The sequence below is a fragment of the Bombina bombina genome, chromosome 11, assembly GCF_027579735.1.
Source record: "Bombina bombina isolate aBomBom1 chromosome 11, aBomBom1.pri, whole genome shotgun sequence".
Classification (NCBI taxonomy): Eukaryota; Metazoa; Chordata; class Amphibia; order Anura; family Bombinatoridae; genus Bombina; species Bombina bombina.
Window position 1 is genome coordinate 122,158,050 of NC_069509.1, and position 14,690 is coordinate 122,172,739.

At 37.6% G+C, this 14,690-nt stretch overlaps 1 protein-coding gene across 2 annotated transcripts in view; it reads left to right on the top strand.

Annotated features, from left to right (window-relative positions):
* LOC128642402 (cytochrome P450 2K1) overlaps window positions 1-14,690 on the top strand; it is a 316,728-nt gene that overhangs the window by 243,747 nt on the left and 58,291 nt on the right. For both annotated transcript variants that reach the window (XM_053695165.1, XM_053695166.1), the window contains one exon: window positions 11,092-11,233. In XM_053695165.1, the coding sequence (XP_053551140.1) occupies window positions 11,092-11,233 (142 nt within the window). The remainder of the gene's footprint in view (window positions 1-11,091; window positions 11,234-14,690) is intronic.

Sequence of the window (14,690 nt, forward strand, 5' to 3'; positions counted from 1 at the left end):
TGATCGCCCCCTGTGTACATCTAAGTACTAAGTGCAGGAGGAGTTAACCGGTCCCCTACGGTAACTTGCGCAAGTTTGAAGAAACCGGTATTAGCTACCGCTATCAGCAGAAACACTCACAACGGAAGTCATTCAGAAACCAGCCGCACACGAAGAAGGGTGAGATAACCTGCATAGCAGGCATACTATACGCTCACCTAAAGGTACGGATTTGTTTCATTAGACTTTCCATTGTTATGCTGTGCTTGAACTCTCTCCCCAGCGCGGAATTGCTTAGAGTCTAATAGTGGCTGGCCACTACTATTTTACCTACTATATTGCCGCATCAAAAGGGATACCTTGACCCTAATATGAATAGACTGCTATCTTTTTTAAAAAAAGACTGTCATCCTACAAAATCATTATTCCAATGAAAAGATGTCATCTTATTAATTTTTGACCATCTATATTCCTGCAAAGGACTACACTACACGCATTAATTGCGATATTTATATTAACTATCAGTCACAAATCTGGGCTCTTTCTTCTCATATCCTTGCATAGGAGTGTGTTACGCTAAAATTGTTTACACCACTTATTGAATGTACCCATATACATTGTTTTTTTTCTCCATATTGTAAAATATGCAATGAAAATTGTTTTTTAACTATTTGTATTTTTGATTTTATTTGTCTAGGTTATGTCTATGTTTTATATGATGTCTGATCAGTAAACTTTTCTTATAATCCTTTCTCTAGCTCCTTTTTTATATTAAGCTATTGGTGGAATATAAGATTGATTATAAGGTTATATATACTTTAAAACATGCATTTAATATTGCATCCAGTTCACATTCTATTTAGCATATATATTTTTTATAGCTTGTGCCTAAGTCCCCCTAATCTCTTGCGGCTAGATTACGAGTTTGGTGTTAGCCTTAAAAAGCAGCGTTGAGAGGTCCCAATGCTGCGTTTTAATGCTCGCTGGTATTACGAGTCAGGCAGGAAAGGGTCTACCGTTCACTTTTCTTCCGCGACTCAAGGCTACCGCAAATCCCCTTACGTCAATTGCGTATCCTATCTTTTTAATGGGATTTGCCTTATGCCGGTATTGCGAGTCTTGGAAGAAGTGAGCGGTAGACCCTCTCCTGTCCAGACTCCTACCCCATTTAAAAGTCAGTAGTTAAGAGTTTTATGGGCTAACGCCGAAACATAAAGCTCTTAACTAAAGTGCTACAAAGTACACTAACACCCATAAACTACCTATTAACCCCTAAACCGAGGCCCCCCCACATCGCAAACACTATAATACATTTTTTAACCCCTAATCTGCCGACCGGACATCGCCGCCACCTACATTATACCTATGAACCCCTAATCTGCTGCCCCTAACATCGCCGACACATACATTATATTTATTAACCCCTAATCTGCCGCACCCAACGTCGCCGCAACCTAACTACACTTATTAACCCCTAATCTGCCGACCGGACATCGCTGCCACTTTCATAAATGTAATAACCCCTGAACCGCCGCACTCCCGCCTCGCAAACACTAGTTACATTTTATTAACCCCTAATCTGCCTGCCCTAACATCGCCGACACCTACTTACATTTATTAACCCCTAATTTGCCACCCCCAATGTCACCGCTACTATATTAAAGGTATTAACCCCTAAACCTAAGTCTAAACCTAACCCCCCCCTAACTTAAATATAATTTAATTTAAAATAAATAAATATAACAAAATTAAATAAATTATTCCTATTTAAAACTAAATACTTACCGATAAAATAATCCCTAAGATAGCTACAATATAACTAATAGTTACATTGTAGCTAGCTTAGGATTTATATTTATTTCACAGGCAACTTTGTATTTATTTTAACTAGCTACAATAGTTATTAAATAGTTATTAACTATTTAATAACTAGCTAGCTAAAATAAGTACAAAATTACATGTAAAATAAATCCTAACCTACGTTACAATTACACCTAACACTACACTATCATTAAATAAATTACCTAAACTACCTACAATTAATTGCAATTAAATTCAATAAACTAAATTATGAAAAAAAAAAACACTAAATTACGAAAAAAAAATAAACACTAAATTACAGAAAATAAAAAAAATTACAAGAAGTTTAAACTAATTACACCTAATCTAAGCCCCCTAATAAAATAACCCCCCCAAAAAAATAATAAAATGCCCTACCCTATACTAAATTACAAATAGCCCTTAAAAGTGCCTTTTGCGGGGCATTGCCCCAAAGTAATCAGCTCTTTTACCTGTAAAAAAAGAATACAATACCCCCCAACATTACACCCCACCACCCACACACCCCTACTCTAAAACCCACCCAATACCCCCTTTAAAAAAACCTAACACTACCCCATTGAAGATCACCCTAACTTGAGCCGTCTTCACCCAGCCAGGCACCAGTGGTCATCCGATCCGTCCAGAAGTCTTCATCCGATGGGCCAGAAGAGGACATCCAGACCGGCAGAAGTCTTCATCCTCCATCTTGAAGACCTCCGGCGCGGAACATCCTTCTAGGCCGACGACTAACAACGAATGAATATTCCTTTAAATGACGTCATCCAAGATGGCGTCCCTCGAATTCTGATTGGCTGATAGGATTCTATCAGCCAATCGGAATTAAGGTAGGAAAAATCCAATTGGTTGATTTAATCAGCCAATCGGATTGAAGTTCAATCCGATTGGCTGATTAGATCAGCCAATAGAATATGAGGTCAATTCTATTGGCTGATCCAATCAGCCAATCGGATTGAACTTCAATCCGATTGGTTGATTAAATCCACCAATCAGATTTTTCCTACCTTAATTCCGATTGGCTGATAGAATCCTATTAGCCAATTGGAATTCGAGGGACGCCATCTTGGATGACGTCATTTAAAGGAATATTCATTCGTCGTTAGTCCTCAGCCTAGAAGGATGTTCCATGTCGGAAGTCTTCAAGATGGAGCCGTTCCTCGTCTGATGGATGAAGATAGAAGATGCCGCTTGGATGAAGCCTTCTCCCGGTCTGGATGTCCTCTTCTGCCCGGATAGGATGAAGACTTCTGCCGGTCTGGATGTCCTCTTCTGGCCCATCGGATGAAGACTTCTGGACGGATCAGATGACCACTGGTGCCCGGCTGGATGAAGACGGCTCAAGGTAGGGTGATCTTCAATGGGGTAGTGTTAGGTTTTTTTAAGGGGGTATTGGGTGGGTTTTAGAGTAGGGGTGTGTGGGTGGTGGGTTGTAATGTTGGGGGGGTATTGTATTCTTTTTTTACAGGTAAAAGAGCTGATTACTTTGGCACAATGCCCCGCAAAAGGCCCTTTTAAGGGCTATTTGTAATTTAGTATAGGGTAGGGCATTTTATTATTTTGGGGGGCTTTTTTATTTTATTAGGGGGCTTTGATTAGGTGTAGTTAGTTTAAACTTCTTGTAATTTTTTTATTTTCTGTAATTTAGTGTTTATTTTTTTTTGTAATTTAGTGGGTTTTTTTCTTCGTAATTTAGTTTATTGAATTTAATTGTAATTAATTGCAGGTAGTTTATGTAATTAATTTAATGATAGTGTAGTGTTAGGTGTAATTGTAACTTAGGTTAGGATTTATTTTACAGGTAATTTTGTACTTATTTTAGCTAGGTAGCTATTAAATAGTTAATAACTATTTAATAACTATTGTATCTAGTTAAAATAAATACAAAGTTGCCAGTAAAATAAAAATAAATCATAAGCTAGCTACAATGTAACTATTAGTTATATTGTAGCTATCTTATGGTTTATTTTACAGGTAAGTATTTAGTTTTAAATAGGAATAATTTATTTATTTGTAGTTATTTTATTTAGATGTATTTAAATTATATTTAAATTAGGGGGGTGTTAGGGTAGGGTTAGACTTAGGTTTAGGGGTTAATAACTTTATTATAGTGGCGGCAACGTTGGCGGCGGAACATTAGGGGTTAATTAATTTAATATCGTTGCGGCGACGTTGGGTGGGCAGATTAGGGGTTAATAACTATAATGTAGGTGTCGGCGATGTTGGGGGCAGCAGATTAGGGGTTAATACATATAATGTAGGTGGTGGCGGTGTCCAGAGCGGCAGATTAGTGGTTAATAGTATAATGCAGGTGGCGACGATGTCGGGGGCGGCAGATTAGGGGTTAATAAGTGTAAGATTAGGGGTGTTTAGACTCGGGGTTCATGTTAGGGTGTTAGGTGCAGACATATTTTTTATTTTCCCATAGGAAACAATGGGGCTGCGTTAGGAGCTGAACGCTGCTTTTTTGCAGGTGTTAGTTTTTTTTCAAGCCAGCTCAGCCCCATTGTTTCCTATGGGGAAATCATGCACAAGCACGTTTAGCCAGCTCACCGCTACCGTAAGCAACGCTGGTATCGAGGTGAGATGTGGAGCTAAATTTTGCTCTACGCTCACCTTTTTACGACTAACGGCAGGTTTAAAAAAACCTGTAATACCAGCGTTGGCTGAAGGTAGCGTTAGGAATAAAAGGAGCGTTAGAGACACACAGCCTTACCGACAAAACTCGTGATCTAGCCATTGGTTTTTAACACTTAGAGCTTTTTTAGCGCTTCCTCTAAATACATTTTACACTTTTTAAATTTTTGACCAGGAGGAGGTCAATATAGAGGAGGCATAAGTGTTTTAAGTTTAGCGCTGTACACACACCCCATACACATTTTTATTATTACATGACTTTAAAATTAAGTTACAGCAATAACACTTCAAGGAAATCATTACAGCGTCAGATTTCTTAGCTAAGAAACACTGATACACACACAGTTAAATTAATTACCAGTCAGAAAACACAGATAAAAAAAGTACCAAGGTCAGCTTTTGCAGCGGTACACACACAAACTTATATCAACTTGCATACAGTAAAAAATCACTCCCAACATTTATTCTTAAGCAATTTTAACATACATCAAATGTTTAGTGACACAGGAAACACATTTTATTATCATTCTATCTCTTTAGGGAAAACATATATTTCAAACATATCAGGGACATTAGTAACTCAACAAGATAAACTCTCCACCAAATTTAAAATGTATCTAAGAGTATCCGAAATTACTAAGAATGGCCATTTTCCAAGCAATTTAGGATTCTAACAAATTCTTTTTAGACAAGATAATAAATCCTCAGATATTTAGTGGGGAGTAAACCTTTAACACGTAATAAGAGACACAGTTAAACATCGGACAGACACTTCTTACACATAAAGACACAGAATCTCCGTTTCGTTACTGCAAAGACCATAAAACAAAAAGAAAAGGTTTTTTACCAAGCTATTTTTCAAGATACATCCTGTCATGTCACATTACAACATTATGTACAGGGAGTCAGAAACTTTTTTACATGATTACAGTATGCAACAATACAACACTTATCAATAAGCCCTTTTAACAGACTCCACATTCACAACACAATAAGATTAGCAATGAAATAAGCAATTAAGCAACAAGCATCAAGTGATTATTCAGCTCCAGTGATATTTAAATTAAACTATACTATATGCTTATTTAAGGGACTTTTAACCCTTTAAAACCCTTAAAACAAAAAAATTAACTTCCGTTATCGCAATACTCTAACTTGCAACAAAAATTAAGGTGAGACTTTAACTCACGCTATAACTGCGCTAGGACTCAAACCTACTCAAACCTGCCCAGGGGAGTTTAACCCCTTATAAAGGGACGTAAACCCTTTATACAGTATTAACATCGTCCAGACTTTGGGTTCAGATTCACAGAGGGAAAAGCAGAATAAAAACACTTATCTACTTACCCCTGAGTGAATCCCACGCTCTGACACCAGTTGTTAGGCGTTATCTTATAACCGGGGGTATCACTTGACACTTAGCAGTATTCTACCCCTTCACCTGGAACTGAATGGGTTACTTGGCGAAATTTCGGGAACAACAATCAGACAGTCAGCAAGTAAAGTCTAATCACTGTTCTGTTTATTATAAGGCATCACAGACTTTTATAGACAATGGTTACAGTATATGGGGTTAAACAATGAAGTATCAGTCACATCATCTTACACAGTATGCTTGGAACAAAGAACTTCATAGTAATATTAAGGAGTAAAAAAGGAGTATTTTTAAGTGAGGAGTGTTAGATAAAAGTATATCCGGGCGCATTGCCAAAGACATAACAAAGACACTGGGTAAATTATTGAGATAAAGGCCTCTAGTTATCAACGCGTCTACTTAACCTGCCTTCGCCGGTCCAATACGCCCACCTAAGCTCGCCTACCATCGCCGCCGCGGACCTGAAAAATTTCGCCTAAGTTATTAAAAAAACTGTCAAAAAGCCACGCACCAAGTACGGGGCGATGAGCAGCGGACTGTGAGAGTTATCACTCATCCGATCTCGCTGCTCTTCGGCTTTTTGACAGCTTTATTGACAAGCTGTCACTAAGCACCCACACTAACTACACTGTTCTACCCCCTATACCGGCGCCCACGGAGCCCCCCGCAACTAAATACAGTTAGTAACCCCTAAACCGCCGTTCCTAGACCCCGCCGCAACTATAATAAATGTATTAACCCCTAAACCACCGCTCCCGGAGCCCACCGCCACCTACATTATACCTAGTAACCCCTATCCTGCCCCCCTATACCGCCGCCACCTATAATAAATTTAATATAATAAACCCCTATTCTGCCGATCCCGGACCCCGCCGCAACTAAATAAATAGTTTAACCCCTAAACCGCCGCTCCCGGACCCCGCCGCAACCTATCTTAAACTTATTAACCCCTAATCTGCCCCTACACCATCGCCACCTATAATAAATTTATTAACCCCTATCCTGCCCCCCCTACACCACCGCCACTGTAATAAATTTGTTAACCCCTAAACCTAAGTCTAACACTAACCCTAACACCCCCCTAACTTAAATATTAATTAAATAAATCTAAATAATATTTCTCTTATTAACTAAATTATTCCTATTTAAAACTAAATACTTACCTTTAAAATAAACCCTAATATAGCTACAATATAAATAATAATTATATTGTAGCTATCTTAGGATTTATTTTTATTTTACAGGCTACTTTCAATTTATTTTAACAATTTATTTTAACTCGGAACAGCCAATAGAATGCGAGCTCAATCTGATTGGCTGATTGGATCAGCCAATCGGATTGAACTTCAATCTGATTGGCTGATTCAATCAGCCAATCAGATTTTTCCTACCTTAATTCCGATTGGCTGATAGAATCCTATCAGCCAATTGGAATTGAAGGGACGCCATCTTGGATGATGTCCCTTAAAGGAACCTTCATTTGTCGTTAGTCCGTCGGGGAAGAAGGATATTCCGCGTCGGCGGGATGAAGATGGATCCGGAAGAAAGAAGATTGAAGATGCCGCTTGGAAGAAGACATCGCCCGGATGGAAGACCTCTTCAGCGCCGCCTGGATGTTGACTTCAATCAGATGGAAGACTTCTTCAGCGCCCCTTGGATGATGACTTCTGCCGCTCCGGATCTCCTCTTCAGTTCCATCGGTTGTCGGCTGGCTGAAGACGGCTCAAGGTAGGATGATCTTCAAGGGGGTAGTGTTAGGTTTATTTAAGAGGGGTTTGGGTTAGATTAGGGGTATGTGGATGGTGGGTTTTAATGTTGGGGGGGTTGTATTTTTTTTTACAGGCAAAAGAGCAGAATTCTTTGGGGCATGCCCCGCAAAAGGCCCTTTTATGGGCTGGTAAGGTAATTGAGCTGGTAACTTTTTAATGTAGAATAGGGTAGGGAATTTGTTTATTTTGGGGGGCTTTGTTATTTTATTAGGGGGCTTAGATTAGGTGTAAGTAACTTAAAATTGTTGTAATATTTTTGAAATGTTTGTAACTTATTTTTTTATTTTTTGTAACTTAGCTTTTTTTATTTTTTGTACTTTAGTTAGTTTATTTAATTGAATTTAATTGTAGTTGTTTGTAGCTAATTTATTTAATTAATGTAATGATAGTGTAGTGTTAGGTTTAATTGTAACTTAGGTTAGGATTTATTTTACAGGTAATTTTGTATTTCTTTTAGCTAGGTAGTTATTAAATAGTTAATAACTATTTAATAACTATTCTAACTAACTAAAATAAATACAAAGTTACCTGTAAAATAAATATAAATCCTAAAATAGCTACAATATAATTATTATTTATATTGTAGCTATATTAGGGTTTATTTTAAAGGTAAGTATTTAGTTTTAAATAGGATTAATTTAGTTAATAAGAGAAATATTATTTAGATGTATTTAATTAATATTTAAGTTAGGGGGGTGTTAGGGTTAGTGTTAGACTTAGGTTTAGGGGTTAATAATTTTATTATAGTTGCGGCGGTGTAGGGGGGGGCAGGATAGGGGTTAATACATTTATTACACTGGCGGCGGTGTAGGGGGGGCAGGATAGGGGTTAATAAATGTATTATAGGTTGCGACGGTGTAGGGGGGCACATTAGGGGTTAATAAGTTTAAGATAGGTTGCGGCGGGGTCCGGGAGTGGCGGTTTAGGCGTTAAACTATGTATTTAGTTGCGGCGAGGTCTGGGATCCGCAGGATAGGGGTTAATAAATTTATTATAGGTGGCGGCGGTATAGGGGGGCAGGATAGGGGTTACTAGGTATAATGTAGGTGGCGGCGGGGTCCGTGAGCGGCGGTTTAGGGGTTAATACATATATTATAGTTGCGGTGGGGTCCGGGAGTGGTGGTTTAGGGGTTAATACATATATTATAGTTGCGGCGGGGTCCGGGAGCGGCGGTTTAGGGGTTAATACATATATTATAGTTGCGGAGGGGACCGGGAGCGGCGGTTTAGGGGTTAATACATATATTATAGTTGCGGCGGGGTCCGGGAGCGGCGGTTTAGGGGTAAATACATATATTATAGTTGCGGCGGGGACCGGGAGCGGCGGTTTAGGGGTTAACATATTTATTATAGTGGCGGTGGGCTCCGGAAGCGGCGGTTTAGGGGGTAATACATTTATTTAGTTGCGGCGGTGTGGGGGGGCAGATTAGGGGTGTTTAGACTTGGGGTACATGTTAGGGTGTTAGGTGTAGACAGCTCCCATAGGAATCAATGGGATATCTGGCAGCAGCGAACATTAACTTTCGCTATGGTCAGACTCCCATTGATTCCTATGGGATCCGCCGCCTCCAGGGCGGCGGTTTGAAAACCAGGTACGCTGGGCCGGAAAAGTGCCGAGCGTACCTGCTAGTTTTTTGATAACTAGCAAAAGTAGTCAGATTGTGCCGAACTTGTGTGCGGAACATCTGGAGTGACGTAAGAATCGATCTGTGTCGGACAGAGTCCGGCGGATCGAAGCTTACGTCACTAAATTCTACTTTTTCCGGTGTCTAGGGCTTGATAACTAAGGCGAATCAGCCTCGCCACAAATACGCTGCGGAATTCCAGCGTATTTGAAGTTGACGGCTTGATAACTAGGGGCCAAAGTGTTCAGCTTCATATTTTTCTCACAGCATAATAACTACCTTATAATGAACTATAATGAACTGATCGATCTTAAAATGGAGTCTAAAACAAAATGTATGAGTAGAGACAAAAGGGTGTCAGTATTGTTATATATATATATTCTTACAGCTTCATACATGCCCATTATTGCACAATAATTAGTGGAACGTTACAAGACATAGGATTGTTTGTGTTTAATAAGAGACAAAGCTATGAGGCTTTAACCTTGAGACAGAGATAAAAAAAACACATCTACATGAGCTAAGATATCTGGTGGGAGCATGTTTAACAAAGCAAATGCTGAGCTACACAAATAGAGGTTTCCCTGTAACATATCAGGAGACTTAGTTTTATAGCATAATAAAGGTCAGTGTTAGTTCAGAATGACTGAATAGATACAAAATGGAGGCAGGTTGGTTATACATTCTTACATCATCTCACCTGAACGGAGAGCTTTTAAACAACAGAGAGGAGAGGTTTCAAAACCTCTCCTCTCAGGTGATCTAAAATGATTTGTGTTTTTTTGCAGGGCTTATTCATTTCGGCTCTGTGATGTGAGCTTAGTTTAGCTTAATCATCATTGTTGCTTCCTTGTTGCTGTGTTCTTTGCCAGGACCTGTTGCTATTTGATGATCCAGCTCCTCCTTATGGAAGCAATGGTGTGTGCTGTGCCTGTGTGTTGTTGTCTTTTGTAGCTATATGCTGAGTGAAGCCCTCGATCCATTGTGTATTAATAAGTGAACAAAGTCTCATCCTGTCTGTGTCTGTGTGAAGGAAAAAACCTTCTGCTCATTGGGAGTGTGTGAAGAGAATTGTCCTTGCTGCCAAATAGTCATGATTGGATTTTGTTATGAGCCTTAATGAGGACTCTAAAGATATATACCCAGTGGTGTATTGAGTTTTTTTTGCAATTCTATGTACTAAGGAACCCTCCTATCACAAAAATTTTAACTGATATTTACCTAATGAATTTCTTACAACCATCAGGGACTCATGGAGGTTTTATGCATTCCATTAGACAACGATGGACCATTGATTTGTAATACACTTAGGAGTGAGAAGGCATCATGCAATAGAACTACCCTTTAAAAAATGCTATCCCCTAGGTGTAGGCTTAGTTGTCCTGGCCAAAATACACCTGTATATACTCATTCCTGGACATGACCTGAACAAAGCCTAGTCCTCCCTGCATAGTCTCACATGTTCCCTACCAGAGCTAAGTAAATGCCAAGTCACATCACTTATTATTCATTTTTGCAGATCTTAGACCTACAATGCGTCTAAAGCTTTATTTTCTTGAGAAGCCAGAACACTGTCCTGTGCTTGCAGAAAGTGATTCTTTTAGATGTACCGGTGGAGCTAGTACTCTATTTTCCTGTGTACAATAAAAATTGGAAATAGCATAATAAGTGTCATAATAGGATATTCATCAGTTATAAGATTGATGGTAAAAAAGCTTTACTACCTATGAGAGAATATACATTAGTAAAGATCATTAACAAAATAAAATTTCCGCTATAACTTGAATTCTTACAATTAAAAGCTTTATATTTGACAATTTATTCCTTATTATTAATTTTATCTTATAACAACATCATTCTATCCTTTAAGGAATCATCAAACTTAAACACTTACTTCCATTATGGAAACTTGACGTATTCGGCTTTAGACCTTCTAGCAGCTGGAACTGAGACAACATCCACAACCCTAAGCTGGGCATTGTTACTGATGACAAAATATCCAGAGATTCAAAGTATGTATGATACAGATGTACCATGTAACTACATAAGTGTATTATTGTAATAACCAGCTCTAATTTCTTTCATACAGGTGGTTAGAGTCCACAATCCTTTACTCTTGGGAATTACTTCTCTACCCCTAGGAGGAGGCAAAGATTCCCAAACTTCAAGAGCAATATAAATCCCCTCCCACCTCACACATACCTTAGTCTTTTTTGTTTCCTCTGTTGGAGGTGGTTGAAGAATGAAGATGTGCAGTGTTCTTCTGAGAAAGGAGTTTTCATTGCATATTGAGGCCCGGTTCCCCTCAGAGTACAGAGCTTGTCAGAGGGGTATATTGGAGTATGGTTTGTGATACAATAGTTTTGCCTCATGGGAAATCCTTCATAGCTCCTTTATAATTTTGCATCGCAGGGACTGGCCTTCTGCCTACATTTACAGATCTACTCCTATTTATGTTGAAATATTTTTTATTATAGTTTGCCAATATTATATTATTACAAACAATTTGAATATAGTCACAGTACATAATAAAATGTAAATAGTTTTGTGTTGTAACAATAACAGAAACTGTATTGCTGTACTGTCTTCTACTTAGAGCATAAACATACAGTTACGAATCAGGGAAGCTATCCCTGCTAGGAAAAACTTTATTTCAAAAGGAATTCCTTTGGTGTACAGAATCCAAAGGATAAAAGAAAAACAGTTAAAGTAAAGAGTAGAAAGATAAGAAAGAAAAGAGGTAGTGGTATAGTTAAAGAAAAGAGAGAGAGGAGTGGTCACCCGTAGCCTACTTGTTAACAAAATAAACACCTGGTATATTTGTCCTATCTAATACTTTGCCTATTTTGCATTCTTTGTTTATCATCCCAGATTATCTAATCCTCCCATACCTCCAAATAATCAGATCTCTTATCCAATATTGTGGAAGGAATAATTTTCATTTGGTGATAATATTTAGTTTTATTCATAATTATTTCAAAGTGTGGTAATAAATTTTTCAAATATTTTGCTATTGTAGTTTTAACTGCAGTACAAATTAACCCCCTAACTTAATTGATCTCCCGGGAAGGCCTTAGATCGGAAAATGTAATAGAGCTTGCTCCATGTTTCAAATTATGTGTTTGTCAAAAACCTCACCAAGAAGCTCATTTGTTTGTATCCAACGTTTTTTACTTCAGGGCAGGTCCACCACAAGTGAATATGTATCCCTGTTTCTTTACAACCACAGTAACATATTTGTTGTGTTGGATTACTCCATTTAAGCCTACTGGGGTGTAAGTACCATCTATATAACACCTTAATGTAGTTCTCTTTTAAGTTTGCATTAATAGAGCAGGATAACCCCTTCTTGATAGAGTCAGCCCACTCCTTTATGTCATTTGAGAATTGTCCCTCAGCTTCCCATTTCTGAATAAAGTTAAGTTTAGTAGATGTTTGTTTCGTGCATTAAATATTGTATATATTTGAGATCGTTCCTTTGGATCTATGAGAGGTGATGCATAATTTTTCAAAATACGTGAGTTCAGTCTGTGTTTTTTTTTTTTTTTTTTAATTCATTATTGATAGGAGTTGTAGGTAATGATACCAAGAGTTTGGAAGACTAGGTGGTATGTTATTATATTGCGCAAATGTTAAAATGTCAGCTCCAGTACACACATCTGCAATGTGATAAAGGCCCTAATTCGCCCAAATATTTCTTGTAGTAGTCTCAATCTTAGTTACTGGTGATACTAATGGTGTAATCAGTGAATTATGATTAACTAGGTTAAATTTTGCTTGTAAATTGTCCCATAGTTTTATAGTAAGTGTAATTACAATATAAATTAACCACTCTATTGGTCTATCCTTTTTTGGAGTCCAGAGTATCTGGTAAATAGGGTTTAAATTGATCAATTCGCTTTCCAGTTGTACCCATGCTATATCATTGTTAATATAGTTCCAAAGAGTGGTTTGTGCTAATCTAGCTGTGTTAAAATAATATTGTAGGTCTGGAACCCCAATCCCTCCTTCTTTCTTATTTCTCAGCAATGTATTCTTGTTGATTCTTGCTCTCTTATATGACCAAATAAACTCCAGGAGGTTTTTCTGCATATCTCGAATATCCTTTGAGTTTATAGAAATTGGCAGAGATCTAAATAAGTACAATAATTTTGGTAGTATTACCTTTTTGCTAACCACTATTTTCCCATAAAATGAGTATTGTATGAGGTCCATTTTTTTTATTTCTTTTTTTAAATGTGTATATAAGGGGGAATAATTAAGTTTAAATAATTTATTGAGTTTGGTATTAATATTCCCAAGTATTTGATCACTTTGGACGCCCATTTGAAGTCAAAATTGATTTCTAAAAGTTTCTTTGTATGCTCTGGTAAATTTACCTCAATTGCCTCACATTTGTCATTTTTTATTTTGTAACCTGAAAGCTTGCTAAATTTTGAGAGTAAAGCATATAAATGAAGCAAGGAAGCATTGGTTTAGAAATTGTTAGGATAACATCATCTGTGAATAAAGAAAGTATGTGCGTATTTTTCCCAGTATGAATACCCGCTATGTCGTTATGGTTTCTGATGATAGCCGCTAAGGGCTCTATGCAAAATGTAAATAATAAGGGTGAGAGTGGACACCTTTGCCTAGTCCCGTTTCAAATATTTATTGTTTTGGATTGATATCCTGCAACTTTAAGGAATGCTGATGGTGTTGTATAAATTGTCTGTATTGCTTTCAAAAAAATTGCCTCTGATGCCAAAGTGACTCAAAGTTAAGAACATATAGTCCCATAGTACTCTATCAAATGCCTTACCTGCATTTATAGATAGGAACAGAGAAGGCATTTTTCTCTGATTACAAAATCTATCAAGTTTATTACTCTTCTAACGTTGTCTGGGGCTTCTCTACCTTGGATGAAACCTACTTGATTATTTGAGATTATCTTTGGTAATATTGGGTTTAATCTTGTTGCTAAAATTTTTGTAAAGAGCTTAAGTTCTTGATTTATCAATCAAATAGGTCTATAATTTTTACAATTAAATTGATCTTTTCCTGGCTTTGGCACTATACTAATTCTAGCTGAAAGTAGATCTGAAGGTATTTTTCCCCACTGTAGCATAACGTTAAGATTCTACCATTTGTGGAATCAGTTTGAGGGCAAATTTTTTATAGAAACCATCTGAATAGCCATCAGGCCCAGGTGCCTTATTGCTTTTTAGTTGTTTAATGGCAATTGCTCTTTTTGTGTAATAGGAGTATTTAGATATGATGTGTCTTCCTTACCTAATTTAGGGAGGCTGCAGTTGTCTAAAAAAAAAACAATCTGCTTGGGTCTGTTCACATTACAATCTTGTTTCAGATTATAAAGTTTGGATAAAAAACCGCAAATGCCTTGGCTGTTTTTGAGGGATTACTGATAATTGTGGAAACAAATTAGTTCTAGTAATGTTTCTGATTTTCCTAGCCATCATACGATCTGGC